The sequence below is a fragment of the Pelobates fuscus genome, chromosome 8 (assembly GCF_036172605.1).
Source record: "Pelobates fuscus isolate aPelFus1 chromosome 8, aPelFus1.pri, whole genome shotgun sequence".
Taxonomy (NCBI): domain Eukaryota; kingdom Metazoa; phylum Chordata; class Amphibia; order Anura; family Pelobatidae; genus Pelobates; species Pelobates fuscus.
The window spans coordinates 174,627,440-174,653,575 of NC_086324.1; the positions used below are offsets into that span (position 1 = coordinate 174,627,440).

Below are 26,136 nucleotides of genomic sequence, written 5' to 3' on the forward strand. Positions count from 1 at the left end.
TGATTTTCTCCAGCAAGACAGTTTTTGTTTAATCCAGTTATGTGTTTATTGAGATCTGAATGAGCAGATAAATGGAATGACTCCCGTCCCATCAGGATACATGCTGTCTAGGTGTTAAATGAAAGGACCACTGCCACGATGACCAAATATATCCTCAGCAGGAAGAGGACAAGAGAGCTGGGAGAGGTTATCAAAAACAAACTCTTATTGTCTTCAGATAAGGGGATACACGTCTTACATGGGGCTTTTTAATTAAACAGTGAGTTGACAACCAAAATATAGGCCTAAGAAGCTGAGCGGTAACAATTGGGTGAGTTACAGAAGTTTACCAGCTGTGATTTTGGCCTACATTTTGCAAAAATTTGGTTATCTGATCTTAAAAAAAAAAAAAATTATCACTATTTAGTGGGAAATATAACATCACACACTAGAAATACTGCCTCCAATAGCCTTCAAAAAAAACATCTCGAAAGACATATAATATCCGTGATGCAGGATTTTAGGTGGGATGAAGCCATTTACCTTCTTTCCTCCCCCCTTTATTCATTATGGAGTATGATGGAGGACTTTCAAGGCACCCCCATTCTTTCCAGAATCGTTGAGGCATGGACAGAAATAGGGGTACACCGTTTCAGTGAAGGAAGTGACAAATGTATAGATGTGGGACATATCATCAGCATTGTAAAAGGAAAGCACACCCCCTTCATAATCTAAGTATATCCCAACCCTCTGTGGTTTGCTCCTCAAAGTGAGAGACCGGTAAGGGACATCCAATGCCTTGAACTCATGTCCGTTCCTCAGCCAGAGGATCCAGAAACCATTCTCAGGAGACAAGGTGATGCCCCCACGCCTGTTTACCGATTCCTTGGCCAAGCCAAGATTCCATTTGGTCTTGCTCCCAACTTCAATAGCCCAGTAGTGCCGACCAGAGGTGAACCCCTCGGTACCCAGGACACAGCAACAGTAGTCAAATCGGCGAGGGTTCTCAGGTAGAGACTGCTTGGTGTCACTGTATCGGACACAGGTTAAATCTTCAGAGAGGATCAAGTTAAGATGAGCCGTGCTGGGGTCCATAATTATATTAGGCAAAGCTGAAAGAAGGTTGTAAAGGTGTATTTAGATTCACACACCACACTTCCCTTTGCACCAGATTCATTTTGTTAAAAATTGTCTGTCATACAGCCTCTAATTCCTGTCTCCCAGTTTCATTTCCACCCACATTTTTCATTGATTCTAATCTCCACCCCCCATTTAAAAAGTTTTCCCTAACTCCCACCCAATAGCTTCCCCCCCCCCCCCCCCCCACTAGTACTAATCCCCCCAAATTTAGTTTTCTCCACTTTCTGCTTCAATTTTCTTTATATTCAGAATTATCTTCCTGACTAGCCTAACCGTATCTCTTCTCTCGGTAAGTCTTTTTATTCTATTTTTTTCTTACATTATCGTATTACCTCTTCTCCGTTAGAGGCAATACGCAAGCCCTCTTTTCTAAACACATTCCCCTTGTCTTCTGTTTATGTTACTTAATATGTTTCCACGGTTTCCCAGACTGTACTCCTGCTTATTTCTTTATTCATCACCAACTTGTATCCTGTGTTCACTCCTTCGTCACCAGCCCCTATCCCCTGTCCTTACTTTTCTCCCATGTGTTCCTTGCTCTTTGCTTCCTGCAATATATGATGTCCTTCTCCTGTTCACTGTCTCACAGTAAGATTGGTCTGTACATGATGGAGGCTCAGACCACAAACTCCCACCCATGTAGTTATTTTTTCATTAGTAGACTGTTACCCTTCTCACCTGGGCTGATATAAGACTTCATATCTTTCCAGGCTGTATATTGAATCAAATCCTTCACACCGCCATAGCCAAAATCTCTAGGTGCAACCACATTTTGCGAAGGAAAGCCATCTCTATAGCCATTGTAGCAGCTGTGAAAAGAGACAGATCAATGAATGCAATTGGTAAAGTTCTCAACAGGTTTTCTCTGTTTATCTATGACTTTAACGGTGCTAGAATAAAATGGCTGACAGCAGCAAGATGGCTGGCATGAAAGCAATAGCGGGTTTCAAGTGTTATTAACAGCTCATAACCGGATAAAATACACAGATACTTACATTTCCATACAAGACTTTATATCCTGGAAAAGGGCGAGAGAGACAGATCAATAAATTGTCACAGAGAGTTTCTAATAATACAAGTTAAACGGTTTGGGATATTAAACACACACAATGGGAGCTGTTGGTAAAATGACAGGTTAGTTATAACTTATCTGACAGCAGTGACGGGATAGAAAACATACATCCCAGTTATACACAGTGACATTTACTTTATTTGTATTATCTAAATATTTTACATCGAGTTATCTGCACTATTAACCATTTCTGATAACAATACATTAAAATGCTCCATAGTGCAAAATGGGAGGAAAACAGAATGAGAATATAATGAAGAATGAAACATAGGGTCACAGACTAGAGGCTATTTAAAAGGATGTACTTCCAATCTGCTCGTAGAGCCATGGCTGGGATTTATTCTATGGGGGTACTTACAGTGAGGAAGGAGATGGGGTCCTGCTCGTAGAGCCGTGGCTGGGATTTATTCTATGGTGGGTACTTACAGTGAGGAAGGAGATGGGGTCCTGCTCGTAGAGCCATGGCTGGGATTTATTCTATGGTGGGTACTTACAGTGAGGAAGGAGATGGGGTCCTGCTCACAGAGCCATGGCTGGGATTTATTCTATGGGGGTACTTACAGTGAGGAAGGAGATGGGGTCCTGCTCGTAGAGCCATGGCTGGGATTTATTCTATGGTGGGTACTTACAGTGAGGAAGGAGATGGGGTCCTGCTCACAGAGCCATGGCTGGGATTTATTCTATGGGGGTACTTACAGTGAGGAAGGAGATGGGGTCCTGCTCGTAGAGCCGTGGCTGGGATTTATTCTATGGGGGTACTTACAGTGAGGAAGGATATGGGGTCCTGCTTGTAGAGCCATGGCTGGGATTTATTCTATGGTGGGTACTTACAGTGAGGAAGGAGATGGGGTCCTACTCACGGAGCCATGGCTGGGATTTATTCTATGGGGGTACTTACAGTGAGGAAGGAGATGGGGTCCTGCTCGCAGAGCCATGGCTGCGATTTATTCTATGGGGGTACTTACAGTGAGGAAGGGGATAGGGTCCTGCTCGTAGAAACCATGGCTGGGATTTATTCTATGGGGGTACTTACAGTGAGGAAAGGGATAGGGTCCTGCTCGTAGAAACTATGGCTGGGATTTATTCTATGGGGGTACTTACAGTGAGGAAAGGGATAGGGTCCTGCTCGTAGAAACTATGGCTGGGATTTAATCTATGGGGGTACTTACAGTGAGGAAGGAGATGGGGTCCTGCTCGTAGAGCCATGGATGGGTTTCATTCTATGGGGGTACTTACAGTGAGGAAGGGGATAGGGTCCTGCTCGTAGAAACCATGGCTGGGATTTATTCTATGGGGGTACTTACAGTGAGGAAAGGGATAGGGTCCTGCTCGTACAAACTATGGCTGGGATTTATTCTATGGAGGGTACTTACAGTGAGGAAGAAGATGGGGTCCTGCTCGCAGAACAATGGCTGGGATTTAATCTATGGGGGTACTTACAGTGAGGAAGGAAATGGGGTCCTACTCACAGAGCCATGGCTGGGATTTATTCTTTGGGGGTACTTACAGTGAGGAAGGAGATGGGGTCCTGCTCGCAGAGGCATGGCTGGGATTTATTCTATGGGGGTACTTACAGTGAGGAAGGAGATGGGGTCCTGCTCGTAGAGCCGTGGCTGGGATTTATTCTATGGTGGGTACTTACAGTGAGGAAGGAGATGAGGTCCTGCTCACAGAGCCATGGCTGGGATTTATTCTATGGTGGTACTTACAGTGAGGAAGGAGATGGGGTCCTGCTCGCAGAGCCATGGCTGGGATTTATTCTATGGTGGTACTTACAGTGAGGAAGGAGATGGGGTCCTGCTCGCAGAGCCATGGCTGGGATTTATTCTATGGTGGGTACTTACAGTGAGGAAGGAGATGGGGTCCTGCTCACAGAGCCATGGCTGGTATTTATTCTATGGTGGTACTTACAGTGAGGAAGGAGATGGGGTCCTACTCACAGAGCCATGGCTGGTATTTATTCTATGGGGGTACTTACAGTGAGGAAGGAGATGGGGTCCTGCTCACAGAGCCATGGCTGGTATTTATTCTATGGTGGTACTTACAGTGAGGAAGGAGATGGGGTCCTGCTCACAGAGCCATGGCTGGTATTTATTCTATGGTGGTACTTACAGTGAGGAAGGAGATGGGGTCCTACTCACAGAGCCATGGCTGGGATTTATTCTATGGTGGGTACTTACAGTGAGGAAGGAGATGGGGTCCTGCTCACAGAGCCATGGCTGGTATTTATTCTATGGTGGTACTTACAGTGAGGAAGGAGATGGGGTCCTGCTCACAGAGCCATGGCTGGTATTTATTCTATGGTGGTACTTACAGTGAGGAAGGAGATGGGGTCCTACTCACAGAGCCATGGCTGGTATTTATTCTATGGGGGTACTTACAGTGAGGAAGGAGATGGGGTCCTGCTCACAGAGCCATGGCTGGTATTTATTCTATGGGGGTACTTACAGTGAGGAAGGAGATGGGGTCCTACTCACAGAGCCATGGCTGGGATTTATTCTATGGGGGTACTTACAGTGAGGAAGGAGATGGGGTCCTGCTCACAGAGCCATGGCTGGGATTTATTCTATGGTGGTACTTACAGTGAGGAAGGAGATGGGGTCCTGCTCGCAGAGCCATGGCTGGGATTTATTCTATGGTGGTACTTACAGTGAGGAAGGAGATGGGGTCCTGCTCGCAGAGCCGTGGCTGGGATTTATTCTATGGTGGTACTTACAGTGAGGAAGGAGATGGGGTCCTGCTCACAGAGCCGTGGCTGGGATTTATTCTATGGGGGTACTTACAGTGAGGAAGGAGATGGGGTCCTGCTCGCAGAGCCATGGCTGGGATTTATTCTATGGGGGTACTTACAGTGAGGAAGGAGATGGGGTCCTGCTCACAGAGCCATGGCTGGGATTTATTCTATGGTGGTACTTACAGTCAGGAAGGAGATGGGGTCCCTGCTCGCAGAGCCATGGATGGGATTTATTCTATGGTAGTACTTACAGTGAGGAAGGAGATGGGGTCCTGCTCACAGAGCCATGGCTGGGATTTATTCTATGGGGGTACTTACAGTGAGGAAGGAGATGGGGTCCTGCTCACAGAGCCGTGGCTGGGATTTATTCTATGGGGGTACTTACAGTGAGGAAAGGGATAGGGTCCTGCTCGTAGAGCCATGGCTGGGTTTTATTCTATGGTGGGTACTTACAGTGAGGAAGGAGATGGGGTCCTGCTCGTAGAGCCGTGGCTGGGATTTATTCTATGGTGGGTACTTACAGTGAGGAAGGAGATGGGGTCCTGCTCGCAGAGCCATGGCTGGGATTTATTCTATGGTGGGTACTTACAGTGAGGAAGGAGATGGGGTCCTGCTCGTAGAGCCATGGCTGGGATTTATTCTATGGTGGGTACTTACAGTGAGGAAGGAGATGGGGTCCTGCTCGCAGAGCCATGGCTGGGATTTATTCTATGGGGGTACTTACAGTGAGGAAGGAGATGGGGTCCTGCTCGCAGAGCCATGGCTGGGATTTATTCTATGGTGGGTACTTACAGTGAGGAAGGAGATGGGGTCCTGCTCGCAGATCCATGGCTGGGATTTATTCTATGGGGGTACTTACAGTGAGGAAGGAGATGGGGTCCTGCTCGCAGATCCATGGCTGGGATTTATTCTATGGTGGGTACTTACAGTGAGGAAGGAGATGGGGTCCTACTCACAGAGCCATGGCTGAGATTTATTCTATGGGGGTACTTACAGTGAGGAAGGAGATGGGGTCCTGCTCGCAGAGCCATGGCTGGGATTTATTCTATGGGGGTACTTAAAGTGAGGAAGGGGATAGGGTCCTGCTCGTAGAAACCATGGCTGGGATTTATTCTATGGGGGTACTTACAGTGAGGAAAGGGATAGGGTCCTGCTCGTAGAAACTATGGCTGGGATTTATTCTATGGGGGTACTTACAGTGAGGAAAGGGATAGGGTCCTGCTCGTAGAAACTATGGCTGGGATTTATTCTATGGTGGTACTTACAGTGAGGAAGGAGATGGGGTCCTACTCACAGAGCCATGGCTGGGATTTATTCGATGGTGGTACTTACAGTGAGGAAGGAGATGGGGTCCTGCTCGCAGAGCCATGGCTGGGATTTATTCTATGGGGGTACTTACAGTGAGGAAGGAGATGGGGTCCTGCTCACAGAGCCATGGCTGGGATTTATTCTATGGTGGGTACTTACAGTGAGGAAGGAGATGGGGTCCTACTCGCAGAGCCATGGCTGGGATTTATTCTATGATGGGTACTTACAGTGAGGAAGGAGATGGGGTCCTGCTCGCAGAGCCATGGCTGGGAATTATTCTATGGGGGTACTTACAGTGAGGAAGGAGATGGGGTCCTGCTCGTAGAAACTATGGCTGGGATTTAATCTATGGGGGTACTTACAGTGAGGAAGGAGATGGGGTCCTGCTCGTAGAGCCATGGATGGGATTTATTCTATGGGGGTACTTACAGTGAGGAAGAAGATGGGGTCCTGCTCGCAGAGCCATGGCTGGGTTTTTATTATATTTGGGGGTACTTACAGTCAGGAAGGAGATGGGGTCCCGATTGTAGAGCCGTGGCTGGGATTTATTCTATGGGGGTACTTACAGTGAGGAAGGGGATAGGGTCCTGCTCGTAGAAACCATGGCTGGGATTTATTCTATGGGGGTACTTACAGTGAGGAAGGAGATGGGGTCCTGCTCGTAGAGCCGTGGCTGGGATTTATTCTATGGTGGGTACTTACAGTGAGGAAGGAGATGGGGTCCTGCTCACAGAGCCATGGCTGGGATTTATTCTATGGGGGTACTTACAGTGAGGAAGGAGATGGGGTCCTGCTCGTAGAGCCATGGCTGGGATTTATTCTATGGGGGTACTTACAGTGAGGAAGGAGATGGGGTCCCTGCTCGCAGAGCCATGGCTGGGATTTATTCTATGATGGGTACTTACAGTGAGGAAGGAGATGGGGACCTGCTCGTAGAAACCATTGCTGGGATTTATTCTATGGGGGTACTTACAGTGAGGAAGGAGATGGGGTCCTGCTCGTAGAGCCATGGCTGAGGTTTATGCTATGGTGGGTACTTACAGTCATTAAGTAGATGGGGTCCTGCTCGTAGAGCCGTGGCTGGGATTTATTCTATGGTGGGTACTTACAGTGAGGAAGGAGATGGGGTCCCTGCTCGTAGAGCCGTGGCTGGGTTTTATTCTATGGTGGGTATTTACAGTGAGGAAGAAGATGGGGTCCTGCTCGCAGAGCCATGGCTGGGTTTTATTATATTTGGGGGTACTTACAGTCAGGAAGGAGATGGGGTCCTGCTCGCAGAGCCATGGCTGGGATTTATTCTATGGGGGTACTTACAGTGAGAAAGGAGATGGGGTCCTGCTCGTAGAGCCATGGCTGGGATTTATTCTATGGGGGTACTTACAGTGAGGAAGTAGATGGGGTCCTGCTCGCAGAGCCGTGGCTGGGATTTATTCTATGGGGGTACTTACAGTGAGGAAGGAGATGGGGTCCTGCTCGTAGAGCCGTGGCTGGGATTTATTCTATGTTGGGTACTTACAGCGAGGAAGGAGATGGGGTCCTGCTCGCAGAGCCATGGCTGGGATTTCTTCTATGGGGGTACTTACAGTGAGGAAGGAGATGGGGTCCTGCTCGTAGAGCCGTGGCTGGGATTTATTCTATGGTGGGTATTTACAGTGAGGAAGGAGATGGGGTCCTGCTCGTAGAGCCATGGCTGGGATTTATTCTATGGTGGGTACTTACAGTCATTAAGTAGATGGGGTCCTGCTCGTAGAGCCGTGGCTGGGTTTTATTCTATGGTGGGTACTTACAGTGAGGAAGGAGATGGGGTCCTACTCACAGAGCCATGGCTGGGATTTATTCTATGGGGGTACTTACAGTGAGGAAGGAGATGGGGTCCTGCTCGTAGAAACTATGGCTGGGATTTATTCTATGGGGGTACTTACAGTGAGGGGGGAGATGGGGTCCCTGCTCGCAGAGCCATGGCTGGGATTTATTCTATGGTGGGTACTTACAGTGAGGAAGGAGATGGGGTCCTACTCACAGAGCCATGGCTCGGATTTATTCTATGGTGGGTACTTACAGTCAGGAAGTAGATGGGGTCCTGATCGTAGAGCCGTGGCTGGGATTTATTCTATGGTGGGTACTTACAGTCAGGAAGGATATGGGGTCCTGCTCGTAGAGCCATGGCTGGGATTTATTCTATAGGAGATACTTACAGTGAGGAAGGAGACGGGGTCCTGCTCGTAGAGTCGTGGCTGGGAATTATTCTATGGTGGGTACTTACAGTCAGTAAAGAGATGGGGTCCTGCTCGTAGAGCCATGACTGGGATTTATTCTATAGGAGGTACTTACAGTGAGGAAGGAGATGGGGTCCTGCTCGTAGATCCGTGACTGGGATTTATTCTATAGGAGGTACTTACAGTCAGTACAGAGACGGGGTCCTGCTCGTAGAGTCGTGACTGGGATTTATTCTATAGGAGGTACTTACAGTGAGGAAGGAGATGGGGTCCTGCTCGAAGAGCCGTGGCTGGGTTTTATTATATTTTGGTGTACTTACAGCTAGGAAGGAGATGGGGTCCTGCACGTAGAGCCATGGCTGGGTTTTATTATATTTGAGTGTACTTACAGTCAGGAAGGAGATGGGGTCCTGTTCGTAGAGCCGTGGCTGGGTGGTGCTGATGGTTTGTAGGATTCCCTGACAGTTCTGTTTGATCTTGTTCAGACTCTCTTCCATTTCAGCAAGGATAAGGTCTCCTTCCTGTTGAAGTTCCCGCAGTAGTCGCTCCTCTCGCTCTCGCAGGTACTGGTGCAGTTTTTCAAACTCCATGCTCACTTGGTGCTTGGTACTCAGAAGGTTGCCCTGAAAGTGAAAGAATGACACATTCTTTTATAGCTGGAGGGAATACAGGATTAAATTTAGGTTGCAAATCAGGAGGCTGTGACGGATGCCGGCAGCCTGCATCGGGAGGCTGTGACGGATGCCGGGCAGCCTGCATCGGGAGGCTGTGACGGATGCCGGCAGCCTGCATCGGGAGGCTGTGACGGATGCCGGCAGCCTGCATCGGGAGGCTGTGACGGATGCCGGCAGCCTGCATCGGGAGGCTGTGACGGATGCCGGGCAGCCTGCATCGGGAGGCTGTGACGGATGCCGGGCAGCCTGCATCGGGAGGCTGTGACGGATGCCGGGCAGCCTGCATCGGGAGGCTGTGACGGATGCCGGGCAGCCTGCATCGGGAGGCTGTGACGGATGCCGGCAGCCTGCATCAGGAGGCTGTGACGGATGAAGGCAGTCTGTATCGGGAGGCTGTGATTGATAAAGGCAGCCTGTATCGGAAGGCTGTGACGGATGCCGGCAGTCTGTATCGGAAGGCTGTGACTGATACAGGCAGACTGTATCGGGAGGCTGTGACTGATATCGGCAGACTGTATCGGGAGGCTGTGACTGATATCGGTAGACTGTATCGGGAGGCTGTGACTGATATCGGCAGACTGTATCGGGAGGCTGTGACTGATACCGGCAGACTGTATCGGGAGGCTGTGACTGATACCGGCAGTCTGGATTATATTTCTTGTATCCCTGAGGCCTTATCAAACACATACAAAGAGACCTCACATTCGTTAGCTGTAATTAATCTTAGAGGTTCTGTGACATACCCTGTGCTGAGCGATCATCTGTTCTTGTGCGCACTGCATCTGTTGTAGCTCCTTCAGGCGGGACTCCAGAGGGGCAATGGCAGAGATCAGCTCATCCTACAGGAGGAACAGAGGAATCATTGCATTAAATGTAAACACCTCTCAGTGCGGACTTCAAAGGCAGTTATTTATCATCATGATTGTCTACCTATACATCATGTACAAGTATCTAACTTTTAAATATTTTGTATCATAACACCTGTTATATGTCCCAAACTCTGACATTGTCTATGTATGTAATTACGTGCCTATGTATGCATTCTACAGTGTTATTATTTGTATGTGACTGCATGTCCATGTATGTGGCTGCAAGCCCATCATGTATGCGGCTGTGTGTGACTGCAAGCCCATCATGTATGCGGCTGTGTGTGACTGCAAGCCCATCATGTATGCGGCTGTGTGTGACTGCATGCCCATCATGTATGCGGCTGTGTGTGACTGCAAGCCCATCATGTATGCGGCTGTGTGTGACTGCATGCCCATCATGTATGCGGCTGTGTGTGACTGCATGCCCATCATGTATGCGGCTGTGTGTGACTGCATGCCCATCATGTATGCGCCTGTGTGTGACTGCATGCCCATCATGTATGCGGCTGTGTGTGACTGCTAGCCCATCATGTATGCGGCTGTGTGTGACTGCTAGCCCATCATGTATACGGCTGTGTGTGACTGCTAGCCCATCATGTATACGGCTGTGTGTGACTACAAGCCCATCATGTATGCGGCTGTGTGTGACTGCATGCCCTTCATGTATGCGGCTGTGTGTGACTGCTAGCCCATCATGTATGCGGCTGTGTGTGACTACAAGCCCATCATGTATGCGGCTGTGTGTGACTGCATGCCCATCATGTATGCGGCTGTGTGTGACTGCATGCCCATCATGTATGCGGCTGTGTGTGACTGCAAGCCCATCATGTATGCGGCTGTGTGTGACTGCAAGCCCATCATGTATGCGGCTGTGTGTGACTGCAAGCCCATCATGTATGCGGCTGTGTGTGACTGCATGCCCATCATGTATGCGGCTGTGTGTGACTGCATGCCCATCATGTATGCGGCTGTGTGTGACTGCATGCCCATCATGTATGCGGCTGTGTGTGACTGCATGCCCATCATGTATGCGGCTGTGTGTGACTACAAGCCCATCATGTATGCGGCTGTGTGCGACTGCATGCCCATCATGTATGTGGCTGTGTGTGACTGCATGCCCATCATGTATGTGACAGCATGTCCATGTGTGTGACTGCATGTCCATGTATGTATGTATGTATGTATGTATGTATGTATGTAATGTGACAATAGACAATGTGATTTCTTGTATGGGACTGTATTCCTATGTAAGCATGTGTCTGTGTGTCAGATTGCATCTGTATGTACAGGTAAGTATGTATTTGACTGTGTATATGCCCATGTGGGTATGTGACTGTGTGTGTCTATGCATGTAATAATACTAGTGTTTCTAGATGAATGGCAAAATATAAACGTATATGGCGGCCTAGGGCACCAAAAAAGTTAACTTATAACTGCCCGTATTATATGCATGCCACACTCTGTGATATATCTCTATATATGATATATATGTGCCACTTTACGGTCTACCTGTACATAATACATAAGTGCCACTTTATTATTTGTCGTATACCTGTACATATTATATACATGCACCTCTGTTTGAGATGTCTCTATAGCAATATAAATGCCACCTCTTTAGTGCTCATGCAGTTCTGTATGCCCAAGGGCATTTTATGTGACCATGTGTCTGAGTTAATAATAACAGACACAACATTAGCAGCCATTTGAGCCGCTGCATTTTAACTGTCCACAGATTTATATTTCTGTGAAAATTTTATTGGATGAAAAGTGTACATATTACACACACACTAGCTCCTTACAAACTAGTCTTTCCTGCCTCGTTTTAGCCTATAGCCGCTGCCCTAGCCTAAATCTACCTTAGACTAGGCCAGGCATAGGCAACCTTCGGCACTCCAGATGTTTTGGACTACACTTCCCATGATGCTTTACCAACTTTATAGGGTGTCAGAACTTTATGGGGGATGTAGTTCACAACATCTGTGAGTGCAGAAGGTTGCCTACCCCTGGACTAGGCCATCACCTTCTTTAGGACCACAGTCCTGGTCTCCACCTGCTTTAATACTATAGCCCAGACAGCTACATGCCTTAGGACTAATAATTAGGACCACCACCTGCTTTACGATCACTGTCCTGGCCTCCATATACCCTAGAACCACAGCCCATGCTGTCTGTTGTGCATGTTTTGTATATACAGTTGCATTCTCACCTTGTAGCCTCCCACAGCCTCCTGTATAGGGACCAGATTATGTACTGGGTGCTGCTCTCCTGCCCCTCGGCACCGCGCACACAGCATCCTGCCATCCTGCGGAGAGAAGAGCTGTAACTTGTCCCCATGTTCTGTACACACACCCCTCTGTACCCCATCTGGTGTCGGCACTTGGGGGGGACGGCACTTGGGGCAGGCGGGGTAATTCTCTTGGCCCCTCCACGCTCGCTCCAGGCATCCACGACACAGGCAATGCCCACATGCCAGTGTCACCGGTTCCCGTGGCACATCACGACATAAAGCGCAGCTCAGCGATGGCAGCAGTGGCAATGGGGCTGGACTGGAAGCCATAGATGATGATTCGGCAGGCCACACCTGTCTGACCACAAAAAGAAAAAGACAGTCTCACCTTGTATTCTGTGTCACCTACCACGTAACCTTTGACCTATGATTCCACTTCCTGTTTCATATCTCTTACTAAAAATAATGAAGGCAGTCTCTCCAGATCTGCAGGTTACCTGTTGTGCCCACTGTCAGAGAGTGCACTTACCTTACAGAGTGTCACTTCCTGATTGAGGTCTCTCACTAACAGCAGAAAGCAGTCTAAATGTGCAGATTAGCTTTGGATGTCACTCAGCCTCCCTGAGAGTGCCAGCGCCTTTCAGACCGTCACTTGCACCTCTCTTTCACACTGCAGTCTCTATAAACTGCTTGTCTCTCTATTTATTATGCCTTTATGTCTCTCAGCTATTTCTATTTTCTGTCTGACTCTCTCTTTCTCTCTGCTGCTGTCTCTTTAATTCTTTCCCCTCAAATATCCCTAAAGATATCAGTCTCTGTATTGTTTCCCTAATTTCGAACTGTCTATTTCCCACAGTGACCCCTGCACTCTCCCAGGGGCTGTCTGTCTCTTTCCTCTCTCCTCCCTGCCTCGCTCTCTCTCTCATGCGTCTGTCTCTCTAAGCTGCATGAGGGGAGGGAGACAGGCGGAGGGAGGGGGGGAGGGGAAATAAAGAGGAGGGAGCATGGGGGAATGAAGAGAATGAGAGGGGGGGAGAAGGAGGGGGGCTACAAGGGAGGGGAAGAGAATAAGAGAAAAGGGGAGAATAAAGGAGGGCGACTGAGTGGAGGAAGGGGCAATGTATAGAGAGCGGGAGAATCACACACACATATATATATTATATATACACACACACACACATATATATACACACACACATGTACACAAAGGAGGAGAACGAGCAGGCATGTTGGATGTACACATTCCATGGACTCTTTGCTGCCATGCTGGGCTGCATGGTGTATTGTTGTACAGTCACTGCAAGCCCAAGGGGTCACTGTTTTGAGTTTTGATAACAGCGAAGGGGTACAGCAAGGGCATACACTGGATAAAAAAAAAGAAAGAAAAAAAAAGAGCGTTCATGGAAGGGAGGGAAGGAGCAGAAAGGGAGGGGGAGAGGTTTAGCTTTGGAAAGCAGGGAGGGGGGCTGGGAAATGGTGCTAGGAAAGGGTGGGGGGATTAGAGAGACACATGCAAAGAAAATAACGTGTCTGGGGCAGAAATATAGCATTTCACTGTGTGATACTCATGTTATTCACCATGGGAAGGGACCGCGAAATGGGGTCATGCACACACAGGCAGATTACTCTGCAAACGAAGGGAAAGAAGATGGAGAAATGGGAAGAGGGCTATTCTTATTAAAACACCAACATATTCCACAGCGCTGTACAGTGGATGGAAAAGTTTATATCAGTAAATTCAGCACGACAACGTGGACTTATAGGAACAAGAGATGGTGAGGGCCCTGCTCAAACAAACATTCTTACAAAGAAGAGAAACCCAATGGATATTGAGGAGGACATTTATTGATAATAAAGCAGGAATCACTGGTCTAGGATAAAAAATCTATTTCAGGATCAAAGAGGACACAGGAAATAGGATAGACCAAGACCCCAGCTGAGGAATCACCGGTAGACAGGACACAGGAGATAGGATAGATCCAGACCCAGTTGCAAAGGTTAAGGAACCATTGGTAGTGAAGACACAGGAGATAGGGTAGATCCAGACCCAGTGATATAGGCTGAGGAATCATTGGTAGTGAAGACACAGGAGATAGGATAGATCCAGACCCAGTAGCATAGGTTAAGGAGTCATCGGCAGTGAAGACACAGGAGATAGGGTAGATCCAGACCCAGTGATATAGGTTAAGGAATCATTGGTGGTGGAGACACAGGAGATAGGGTAGATCCAGACCCAGTGATATAGGCTCAGAAATCCTTATAGAGGAAACTGGACATAGGATAGATCCAGACCTAGTCATATAGGCTGAGGAATCATTGGTAGACAGGACACAGGAGATAGGGTAGATCCAGACCCAGTGACAAAGGTTAAGGAATCACTAGTAGTGAGGACACAGGAGATAGGATAGATAAAGACCCAGTGACAGGATAGATCCAGACCCAGTGGCATGGGTTGAGGAATCATTGGTAGTGAAGACACTGGAGATAGGGTAGATCCAGACCCAGTGGCATAGGTTAAGGAATCATTGGTAGTGAAGACACTGGAGATAGGGTAGATCCAGACCCAGTGGCATAGGTTAAGGAATCACTAGTAGTGAGGACACAGGAGATAGACTAGAAATCAGTAACAGAGAGGACACAGGAGACAGGATAGATCCAGACCCAGTGATATAGGCTGAGGAATCATTGGTAGTGAAGACACAGGAGATAGGATAGATCCAGACCCAGTGACATAGGTTAAGGAATCATTGGTGGTGGAGACACAGGAGATAGGGTAGATCCAGACCCAGTGATATAGGCTCAGAAATCCTTATAGAGGAAACTGGACATAGGATAGATCCAGACCTAGTCATATAGGCTGAGGAATCATTGGTAGACAGGACACGGGAGATAGGGTAGATCCAGACCCAGTGACAAAGGTTAAGGAATCACTAGTAGTGAGGACACAGGAGATAGGATAGATAAAGACCCAGTGACAGGATAGATCCAGACCCAGTGACAGGATAGATCCAGACCCAGTGGCATGGGTTGAGGAATCATTGGTAGGGAAGACACTGGAGATAGGGTAGATCCAGACCCAGTGGCATAGGTTAAGGAATAATTGGTAGTGAAGACACTGGAGATAGGGTAGATCCAGACCCAGTGGCATAGGTTAAGGAATCACTAGTAGTGAGGACATATGAGATAGACTAGAAATCAGTAACAGAGAGGACACAGGAGACAGGATAGATCCAGACCCAGTGATATAGGCTGAGGAATCATTGGTAGTGAAGACACAGGAGATAGGATAGATCCAGACCCAGTGACATAGGTTAAGGAATCATTGGTAGTGAAGACACAGGAGATAGGATAGATAAAGACCCAGTGACAGGATAGATCCAGACCCAGTGGCATAGGTTAAGGAATCATTGGTAGTGGAGACACAGGAGATAGGGTAGATCCAGACCCAGTGACAAAGGTTAAGGAATTACTAGTAGTGAGGACACAGGAGATAGACTAGAAATCAGTAACAGAGAGGACACTGGAAATAGGATAGATCCAGACCCAGTGATATAGGCTGAGGAATCATTGGTAGTAAGGACACAGGAGATAGGGTAGATCTATACCAAGTGATGCAGACCGAGGAATTGCCAGTAGAGAACACACCTGATGACACAAGCAGTGAAGACCACATATACATACTAAGTGGTGAAGACCACATATACATCTTCTTTAATATGTTATGTGCATTAATAAAATGTCTACTTTCATGCAGTGAGGTAGAGAAAGCAGGAAGCGAAAAAAGGGGTTACATGTCACACGAGGTAAGAAGAGGACTGTTGGACAAAAGAAGGTTTTCCACATGCTATCTACCCCAACACCCCAGAGAGCCACTGATATCTCCTGCCATGATAGTCCATCTCTGCCATCTACTGTCAATACCCCATAACAAAGGTCAGTCTCATCTACTGTCCATACCTCATAACAATGGTCATCTCATCTACTGTTCTTAGGCCATCATCATGGTCACTCACTTCGATCTGCTGCCATTACTCCACAATGATTGTCTGTCTTATCTACAGCTCTTACCCAACATGATGGTCTGTCTTAACTAATGCCCTTATGATGCTTAGTCTACCTACTTATATTACACAGCCACTCATTACCTTCCACTGAACTTACCCCTCCATACTGGTTCTGTAATGAAGACTTAGACACCTTGTAGAAGATAAAGGCCCAGGTCCCAAGGATGAAACCTGCACACAAAGTTCAGGAAAGTATATATATATATATATATATATATATATATATATATATATATATATATATATAATTATAGGGAGGGTTATATAGAATAATAAGAGGAGTTATATGGAACAATAGGAGGAGATATAGGGAGATGTTATATGGAGTTATTGTTATAGGGAGATGTTATATGGAGTTATAGTTGTTATTGGGAGTGTTATATGGAGTAATAGGCAGGGATGCATGTATTAATAGGATGAGTTATTAGGAGAGGTTATATGGAGTGATAGGAGTTGTTATTGGCAGAGTTGTATTGAGAAATAGGAGGCGTTATAGGAAGGGTTACATGGAGTAATAGGTGGGGTTGTAGGGAGGGTTATATGGAGTAATAGGAGGAGTTATAGGGAGGGTTATATGGAGTAATAGGAGGAGTTATAGGGAGGGTTATATGGAGTAATAGGAGGAGTTATAGGGAGGGTTATATGGAGTAATAGGAGGAGTTATAGGGAGGGTTATATGGAATAATAGGAGGGGTGATAGGGGGGTTATATGGAATAATAGGAGGAGTTATAGGGAGGTTATATGGAATAATAGGAGGAGTTATAGGGAGGTTATATGGAATAATAGGAGGAGTTATGGAGAGGGTTATATGGAGTAATGGGAGGAGTTATAGGGAGGGTTATATGGAATAATAGGAGGAGTTATAGGGAGGGTTATATGAAGTAATAGGAGGAGTTATAGGGAATATTATATGGAGTAATAGGAGGAGTTATAGGGAGAGTTATATGGAATAATAGGAGGGGTTATAGGGAGGGTTATATGGAATAATAGGAGGAGTTATGGAGAGGGTTATATGGAGTAATGGGAGGAGTTATAGGGAGGGTTATATGGAATAATAGGAGGAGTTATAGGGAGGGTTATATGAAGTAATAGGAGTTATAGGGAAGGTTATATGGAGTTATAGGAGGAGTTATAGGGAGGTTATATGGAATAATAGGAGGAGTTATAGGGAGGGTTATATGGAGTAATAGGAGGAGTAATAGGGAGGGTTATATGGAGTAATAGGAGGGGTTATAGGTAAGGTTATATGAGTAATAGGAGGAGTTATAGGGAGGGTATATGAAGTAATAGGAGGGGTTATAGGGAGGGTTCTATGGAATAATAGGTGGAGTTATAGGGAGTGTTATATGGAGTAATAGGAGGGGTTATAGGGAGGGTTATATTGAGCAATAGGAGGAGTTATAGGGAGGGTTATATGAAGTAATAGGAGGAGTAATATGGAGTAATAGGAGGAGTTATAGTAACAGTCAGCACTCAGTCTCAAACTCAGTGATAGTCAGTACTCAGTCTCACACTCAGTTCTTCGTCTCACTCTCAGTGACAGTCAGTACTCCCTCTCACACTCAGTTTCACACTCAGTGACAGCCATCACTCAGTCTCACACTCAGTGACAGGCAGTCAGCACTCAGTCTCACACTCAGTGACACTAAGCACTCAGTCTAGCACTCAGTAACACTAAGCACTCAATCTCGCACTCAGTGACAGTCGGCACTCAGTCTCGCACTCACTGTCAGTCACTCACACTCAGTGAAGTCAGCATGCTGTCTCACATTCAGTATCAGCCACTCACACTCAGTCTCACAGTGTCAGGTTCTCTCACTCAGTGACAGTCACTCACACTCAGTATCACAGTGTCAGGTTCTCTCACTTACACTCAGTGACAGTCACTCACACTCAGTCTCACAATGTCAGGTTCTCTCACTCACACTCAGTATCAGTCACTCACATTCAGTCTCACAGTGTCAGGTTCTCTCACTCACACTCAGTGACAGTCACTCACACTCAGCCTCACAGTGTCAGGTTCTCTCACTCACACTCAGTTTCACAGTGTCAGGTTTTCTCACTCACACTCAGTGTCAGTCACTCAAACTCAGTGTCACACTCAGTGTCACAGTGTCAGGTTCTCTCACTCAGTCTCAGTCTCACACCCAGTGTCACAGTGTCAGGTTCTCTCACTCACACACTCAGGGTCACAGTGTCAGGTTCTCTCACTCACACTGAGTGTCACAGTGTCAGGTTCTCTCACTCACACTCAGTGTCACAGTGTCAGGTTCTCTCACTCACACTCAGTGTCACAGTGTCAGGTTCTCTCACTCACACTCAGTGTCACAGTGTCAGGTTCTCTCACTCACACTCAGTGTCAGGTTCTCACACTCACACTCAATGTCACAGTGTCAGGTTCTCTAACTCACACTCAGTCTCACACTCAGTGTCAAGTTCTCTCACTCACACGCAGTGTAACGTTCTCTCACTCACACTCAGTCTCACAGTGTAAGGTTCTCTCACTCACACTCAGTGTCAGGTTCTCTCACTCACACTCAGTGTCAGGTTCTCTCACTCACACTCAGTGTCAGGTTCTCTCACTCACACTCAGTCTCACAGTGTCAAGTTCTCTCACTCACACTCAGTGTCACAGTGTCAGGTTCTCTCACTCACACTCAGTGTCACAGTGTCAGGTTCTCTCACTCACACTCAGTGTCACAGTATCAGGTTCTCTCACTCACACTCAATGTCACAGTGTCAAGTTCTCTCACTCACACTCGATGTCAGTCACTCACAGTCAGTCTCACACTCAATGTCACAGTGTCAGGTTCTCTCACTCAGTCTCAGACTCAGTCTCACACCCAGTGTCACAGTGTCAGGTTCTCTCACTCACACTCAGTCTCACACTCAGTGTCAGGTTCTCTCACTCACACTCAGTCTCACAGTGTCAGGTTCTCTCACTCACACTCAGTCTCACAGTGTCAGGTTATCTCACTCACACTGAGTGTCACAGTGTCAGGTTCTCTCACTCACACTCAATGTCACAGTGTCAGGTTCTCTCACTCACACTCAGTGTCACGTTCTCTCACTCACACTCAGTCTCACAGTGTCAGGTTCTCTCACTCACACTCAGTCTCACAGTGCCAGGTTCTCTCACTCACACTCAGTGTCACGTTCTCTCACTCACACTCAGTCTCACACTCAGTGTCACAGTGTCAGGTTCTCTCACTCACACTCAGTGTCACAGTGTCAGGTTCTCTCACTCACACTCAGTCTCACACTCAGTGACACGGTGTCAGGTTCTCTCACTCACACTCAGTGTCACGTTCTCTCACTCACACTCAGTCTCACAGTGTCAGGTTCTCTCACTCACACTCAGTCTCACAGTGTCAGGTTCTCTCACTCACACTCAGTCTCACAGTGCCAGGTTCTCTCACTCACACTCAGTGTCACGTTCTCTCACTCACACTCAGTCTCACACTCAGTGTCACAGTGTCAGGTTCTCTCACTCACACTCAGTCTCACACTCAGTGTCACAGTGTCAGGTTCTCTCACTCACACTCAGTCTCACACTCAGTGTCACAGTGTCAGGTTCTCTCACTCACACTCAGTCTCACACTCAGTGACACGGTGTCAGGTTCTCTCACTCACACTCAGTCTCACAGTGCCAGGTTCTCTCACTCACACTCAGTGTCACGTTCTCTCACTCACACTCAGTCTCACACTCAGTGTCACAGTGTCAGGTTCTCTCACTCACACTCAGTGTCACAGTGTCAGGTTCTCTCACTCACACTCAGTCTCACACTCAGTGACACGGTGTCAGGTTCTCTCACTCACACTCAGTCTCACACTCAGTGTCACAGTGTCAGGTTCTCTCACTCACACTCAGTCTCACACTCAGTGACACGGTGTCAGGTTCTCTCACTCACACTCAGTGTCACGTTCTCTCACTCACACTCAGTCTCACAGTGTCAGGTTCTCTCACTCACACTCAGTCTCACAGTGTCAGGTTCTCTCACTCACACTCAGTCTCACAGTGCCAGGTTCTCTCACTCACACTCAGTGTCACGTTCTCTCACTCACAGTCTCACACTCAGTGTCACAGTGTCAGGTTCTCTCACTCACACTCAGTCTCACACTCAGTGTCACAGTGTCAGGTTCTCTCACTCACACTCAGTGTCACAGTGTCAGGTTCTCTCACTCACACTCAGTGTCAGGTTCTCTCACTCACACTCAGTCTCACACTCAGTGTCACAGTGTCAGGTTCTCTCACTCACACTCAGTGTCAGGTTCTCTCACTCACACTCAGTGTCAGGTTCTCTCACTCACACTCAGTGTCAGGTTCTCTCACTCACACTCAGTCTCACACTCAGTGTCACAGTGCCAGGTTCTCTCACTCACACTCAGTGTCAGGTTCTCTCACTCACACTCAGTCTCACACTCAGTGTCACAGTGTCAGGTTCTCTCACTCACACAGTCTGATAGTCACTACCTCTCTGGCACTGATGGGGTTAAGGGGCTAAACCCCCTGTTGCTATGTAACAGGACACGCCCTCATAGTAGTGCTCTCCCATTCTCGCTGCCATTGGTGGATATCGCTGCCTATCTCAGGAATCCCCGCCCCTCTAGCTGTGATTGGAGGAAGTGGGAGGGGCGGTTCCACCGTTCAGTCTCCGCCGTGCCGCCGAACATCCGGGGATTCCCAGCGAGGGGCAGCCGCCTGGTAAACGCTCTTAAAGGGGCCGCACGGCACTTCCGGGTCAGGGGTCACACCCAGGGTACAGGGGGATAGGGTGCCCTTTAAATAATATGTGTAACCATAGCAACCTGAATCCAAGCAGGGACGCCTGAATCCAAGCAGGGATAGCTGTGTGTGTAACTCCTTATACCATCTCCCTGACTGATCCTATAACAACCTGAATCCAAGCAGGGATAGCTGTGTGTGTAACTCCTTATATCATCTCCCTGACTGATCCTATAACAACCTGAATCCAAGCAGGGATAGCTGTGTGTGTGTAACTCCTTATACCATCTCCCTGACTGATCCTATAACAACCTGAATCCAAGCAGGGATAGCTGTGTGTGCGTAACTCCTTATATCATCTCCCTGACTGATCCTATAACATCCTGAATCCAAGCAGGGATAGCTGTGTGTGTGTAACTCCTTATATCATCTCCCTGACTGATCCTATAACAACCTTAATCCAAGCAGGGATAGCTGTGTGTGTGTAACTCCTTATACCATCTCCCTGACTGATCCTATAACAACCTGAATCCAAGCAGGGATAGCTGTGTGTGTAACTCCTTATACCATCTCCCTGACTGATCCTATAACAGCCTGAATCCAAGCAGGGATAGCTGTGTGTGTAACTCCTTATATCTTCTCCCTGACTGATCCTATAACAACCTGAATCCAAGCAGGGATAGCTGTGTGTGTAACTCCTTATACCATCTCCCTGACTGATCCTATAACAACCTGAATCCAAGCAGGGATAGCTGTGTGTGTAACTCCTTATACCATCTCCCTGACTGATCCTATAACAACCTGAATCCAAGCAGGGATAGCTGTGTGTGTGTAACTCCTTATACCATCTCCCTGACTGATCCTATAACAACCTGAATCCAAGCAGGGATAGCTGTGTGTGTGTAACTCCTTATACCATCTCCCTGACTGATCCTATAACAACCTGAATCCAAGCAGGGATAGCTGTGTGTGTAACTCCTTATACCATCTCCCTGACTGATCCTATAACATCCTGAATCCAAGCAGGGATAGCTGTGTGTGTAACTCCTTATACCATCTCCCTGACTGATCCTATAACAACCTGAATCCAAGCAGGGATAGCTGTGTGTGTAACTCCTTATACCATCTCCCTGACTGATCCTATAACAACCTGAATCCAAGCAGGGATAGCTGTGTGTGTGTAACTCCTTATACCATCTCCCTGACTGATCCTATAACAACCTGAATCCAAGCAGGGATAGCTGTGTGTGTGTAACTCCTTATACCATCTCCCTGACTGATCCTATAACAACCTGAATCCAAGCAGGGATAGCTGTGTGTGTAACTCCTTATACCATCTCCCTGACTGATCCTATAACAACCTGAATCCTAGCAGGGATAGCTGTGTGTGTAACTCCTTATACCATCTCCCTGACTGATCCTATAACAACCTGAATCCAAGCAGGGATAGCTGTGTGTGTAACTCCTTATACCATCTCCCTGACTGATCCTATAACAACCTGAATCCAAGCAGGGATAGCTGTGTGTGTGTAACTCCTTATACCATCTCCCTGACTGATCCTATAACAACCTGAATCCTAGCAGGGATAGCTGTGTGTGTGTAACTCCTTATACCATCTCCCTGACTGATCCTATAACAACCTGAATCCAAGCAGGGATAGCTGTGTGTGTAACTCCTTATACCATCTCCCTGACTGATCCTATAACAACCTGAATCCAAGCAGGGATAGCTGTGTGTGTGTAACTCCTTATACCATCTCCCTGACTGATCCTATAACAACCTGAATCCAAGCAGGGATAGCTGTGTGTGTAACTCCTTATATCTTCTCCCTGACTGATCCTATAACAGCCTGAATCCAAGCAGGGATAGCTGTGTGTGTAACTCCTTATATCATCTCCCTGACTGATCCTATAACATCCTGAATCCAAGCAGGGATAGCTGTGTGTGTGTAACTCCTTATACCATCTCCCTGACTGATCCTATAACAACCTGAATCCAAGCAGGGATAGCTGTGTGTGTGTAACTCCTTATACCATCTCCCTGACTGATCCTATAACAACCTGAATCCAAGCAGGGATAGCTGTGTGTGTAACTCCTTATACCATCTCCCTGACTGATCCTATAACAACCTGAATCCTAGCAGGGATAGCTGTGTGTGTAACTCCTTATATCTTCTCCCTGACTGATCCTATAACAGCCTGAATCCAAGCAGGGATAGCTGTGTGTGTAACTCCTTATATCATCTCCCTGACTGATCCTATAACAACCTGAATCCAAGCAGGGATAGCTGTGTGTGTAACTCCTTATACCATCTCCCTGACTGATCCTATAACAACCTGAATCCTAGCAGGGATAGCTGTGTGTGTAACTCCTTATATCTTCTCCCTGACTGATCCTATAACAACCTGAATCCAAGCAGGGATAGCTGTGTGTGTGTAGCTCCTTATACCATCTCCCTGACTGATCCTATAACAACCTGAATCCTAGCAGGGATAGCTGTGTGTGTAACTCCTTATATCATCTCCCTGACTGATCCTATAACAACCTGAATCCAAGCAGGGATAGCTGTGTGTGTAACTCCTTATATCATCTCCCTGACTGATCCTATAACAGCCTGAATCCAAGCAGGGATAGCTGTGTGTGTGTAACTCCTTATACCATCTCCCTGACTGATCCTATAACAACCTGAATCCAAGCAGGGATAGCTGTGTGTGTAACTCCTTATACCATCTCCCTGACTGATCCTATAACAACCTGAATTCAAGCAGGGATAGCTGTGTGTGTAACTCCTTATACCATCTCCCTGACTGATCCTATAACAACCTGAATCCAAGCAGGGATAGCTGTGTGTGTGTAACTCCTTATACCATCTCCCTGACTGATCCTATAACAACCTGAATCCAAGCAGGGATAGCTGTGTGTGTAACTCCTTATACCATCTCCCTGACTGATCCTATAACAACCTGAATCCTAGCAGGGATAGCTGTGTGTGTAACTCCTTATACCATCTCCCTGACTGATCCTATAACAACCTGAATCCAAGCAGGGATAGCTGTGTGTGTGTAACTCCTTATACCATCTCCCTGACTGATCCCATAACAACCTGAATCCAAGCAGGGATAGCTGTGTGTGTAACTCCTTATATCATCTCCCTGACTGATCCTATAACAACCTGAATCCAAGCAGGGATAGCTGTGTGTGTAACTCCTTATACCATCTCCCTGACTGATCCTATAACAACCTGAATTCAAGCAGGGATAGCTGTGTGTGTAACTCCTTATACCATCTCCCTGACTGATCCTATAACAACCTGAATCCAAGCAGGGATAGCTGTGTGTGTGTAACTCCTTATACCATCTCCCTGACTGATCCTATAACAACCTGAATCCAAGCAGGGATAGCTGTGTGTGTGTAACTCCTTATACCATCTCCCTGACTGATCCTATAACAACCTGAATCCAAGCAGGGATAGCTGTGTGTGTAACTCCTTATACCATCTCCCTGACTGATCCTATAACAACCTGAATTCAAGCAGGGATAGCTGTGTGTGTAACTCCTTATACCATCTCCCTGACTGATCCTATAACAACCTGAATCCAAGCAGGGATAGCTGTGTGTGTGTAACTCCTTATACCATCTCCCTGACTGATCCTATAACAACCTGAATCCAAGCAGGGATAGCTGTGTGTGTAACTCCTTATACCATCTCCCTGACTGATCCTATAACAACCTGAATCCTAGCAGGGATAGCTGTGTGTGTAACTCCTTATACCATCTCCCTGACTGATCCTATAACAACCTGAATCCAAGCAGGGATAGCTGTGTGTGTGTAACTCCTTATACCATCTCCCTGACTGATCCCATAACAACCTGAATCCAAGCAGGGATAGCTGTGTGTGTAACTCCTTATATCATCTCCCTGACTGATCCTATAACAACCTGAATCCAAGCAGGGATAGCTGTGTGTGTAACTCCTTATACCATCTCCCTGACTGATCCTATAACAACCTGAATCCAAGCAGGGATAGCTGTGTGTGTAACTCCTTATATCATCTCCCTGACTGATCCTATAACATCCTGAATCCAAGCAGGGATAGCTGTGTGTGTGTAACTCCTTATATCATCTCCCTGACTGATCCTATAACAACCTGAATCCAAGCAGGGATAGCTGTGTGTGTAACTCCTTATATCATCTCCCTGACTGATCCTATAACAACCTGAATCCAAGCAGGGATAGCTGTGTGTGTGTAACTCCTTATATCATCTCCCTGACTGATCCTATAACAACCTGAATCCAAGCAGGGATAGCTGTGTGTGTAACTCCTTATACCATCTCCCTGACTGATCCTATAACAACCTGAATCCAAGCAGGGATAGCTGTGTGTGTAACTCCTTATACCATCTCCCTGACTGATCCTATAACAACCTGAATCCAAGCAGGGATAGCTGTGTGTGTAACTCCTTATACCATCTCCCTGGCTGATCCTATAACAACCTGAATCCAAGCAGGGATAGCTGTGTGTGTAACTCCTTATACCATCTCCCTGACTGATCCTATAACAACCTGAATCCAAGCAGGGATAGCTGTGTGTGTAACTCCTTATACCATCTCCCTGGCTGATCCTATAACAACCTGAATCCAAGCAGGGATAGCTGTGTGTGTGTGTAACTCCTTATACCATCTCCCTGACTGATCCTATAACAACCTGAATCCAAGCAGGGATAGCTGTGTGTGTGTAACTCCTTATACCATCTCCCTGACTGATCCTATAACAACCTGAATCCAAGCAGGGATAGCTGTGTGTGTAACTCCTTATATCATCTCCCTGACTGATCCTATAACATCCTGAATCCAAGCAGGGATAGCTGTGTGTGTGTAACTCCTTATATCATCTCCCTGACTGATCCTATAACAACCTGAATCCAAGCAGGGATAGCTGTGTGTGTAACTCCTTATATCATCTCCCTGACTGATCCTATAACAACCTGAATCCAAGCAGGGATAGCTGTGTGTGTGTAACTCCTTATATCATCTCCCTGACTGATCCTATAACAACCTTAATCCAAGCAGGGATAGCTGTGTGTGTAACTCCTTATACCATCTCCCTGACTGATCCTATAA

At 47.1% G+C, this 26,136-nt stretch overlaps 2 protein-coding genes across 7 annotated transcripts in view; one reads left to right on the top strand and one right to left on the bottom strand.

Annotated features, from left to right (window-relative positions):
* On the bottom strand, nucleotides 1-20,780 carry LOC134572070 (zinc-binding protein A33-like). Of its 3 annotated transcripts, none has more exons than XM_063430876.1 (8): nucleotides 20,762-20,780; nucleotides 16,384-16,457; nucleotides 12,202-12,580; nucleotides 9,867-9,962; nucleotides 8,839-9,072; nucleotides 2,115-2,137; nucleotides 1,798-1,928; nucleotides 1-1,091 (listed from the first exon to the last, which is right to left on the bottom strand). In XM_063430876.1, the coding sequence occupies exons 2-8, from the start codon at nucleotides 16,389-16,391 to the stop codon at nucleotides 547-549; spliced, it is 1,416 nt and encodes a 471-aa protein (XP_063286946.1). In that variant the 5' UTR covers nucleotides 16,392-16,457; nucleotides 20,762-20,780; the 3' UTR covers nucleotides 1-546. The 3 variants fall into 3 exon arrangements, with proteins under 3 accessions (XP_063286946.1, XP_063286945.1, XP_063286947.1); XM_063430875.1 differs by lacking the exon at nucleotides 20,762-20,780 and adding an exon at nucleotides 20,743-20,758; XM_063430877.1 differs by lacking the exons at nucleotides 16,384-16,457; nucleotides 20,762-20,780 and adding an exon at nucleotides 12,752-13,201.
* Nucleotides 13,718-26,136, top strand: part of MAPK7 (mitogen-activated protein kinase 7) — a 26,099-nt gene continuing 13,680 nt past the window's right edge. For 2 of the 4 annotated variants that reach the window (XM_063430871.1, XM_063430870.1), the window contains exons 1-2: nucleotides 13,718-13,997; nucleotides 15,977-16,155. The gene's annotated coding sequence lies outside the window, so the exon portion shown is untranslated. Of the gene's footprint in view, nucleotides 13,998-15,976; nucleotides 16,156-20,921; nucleotides 20,993-26,136 lie in introns of those variants that run through there. The other 2 variants (XM_063430873.1, XM_063430872.1) reach the window with 2 other exon arrangements.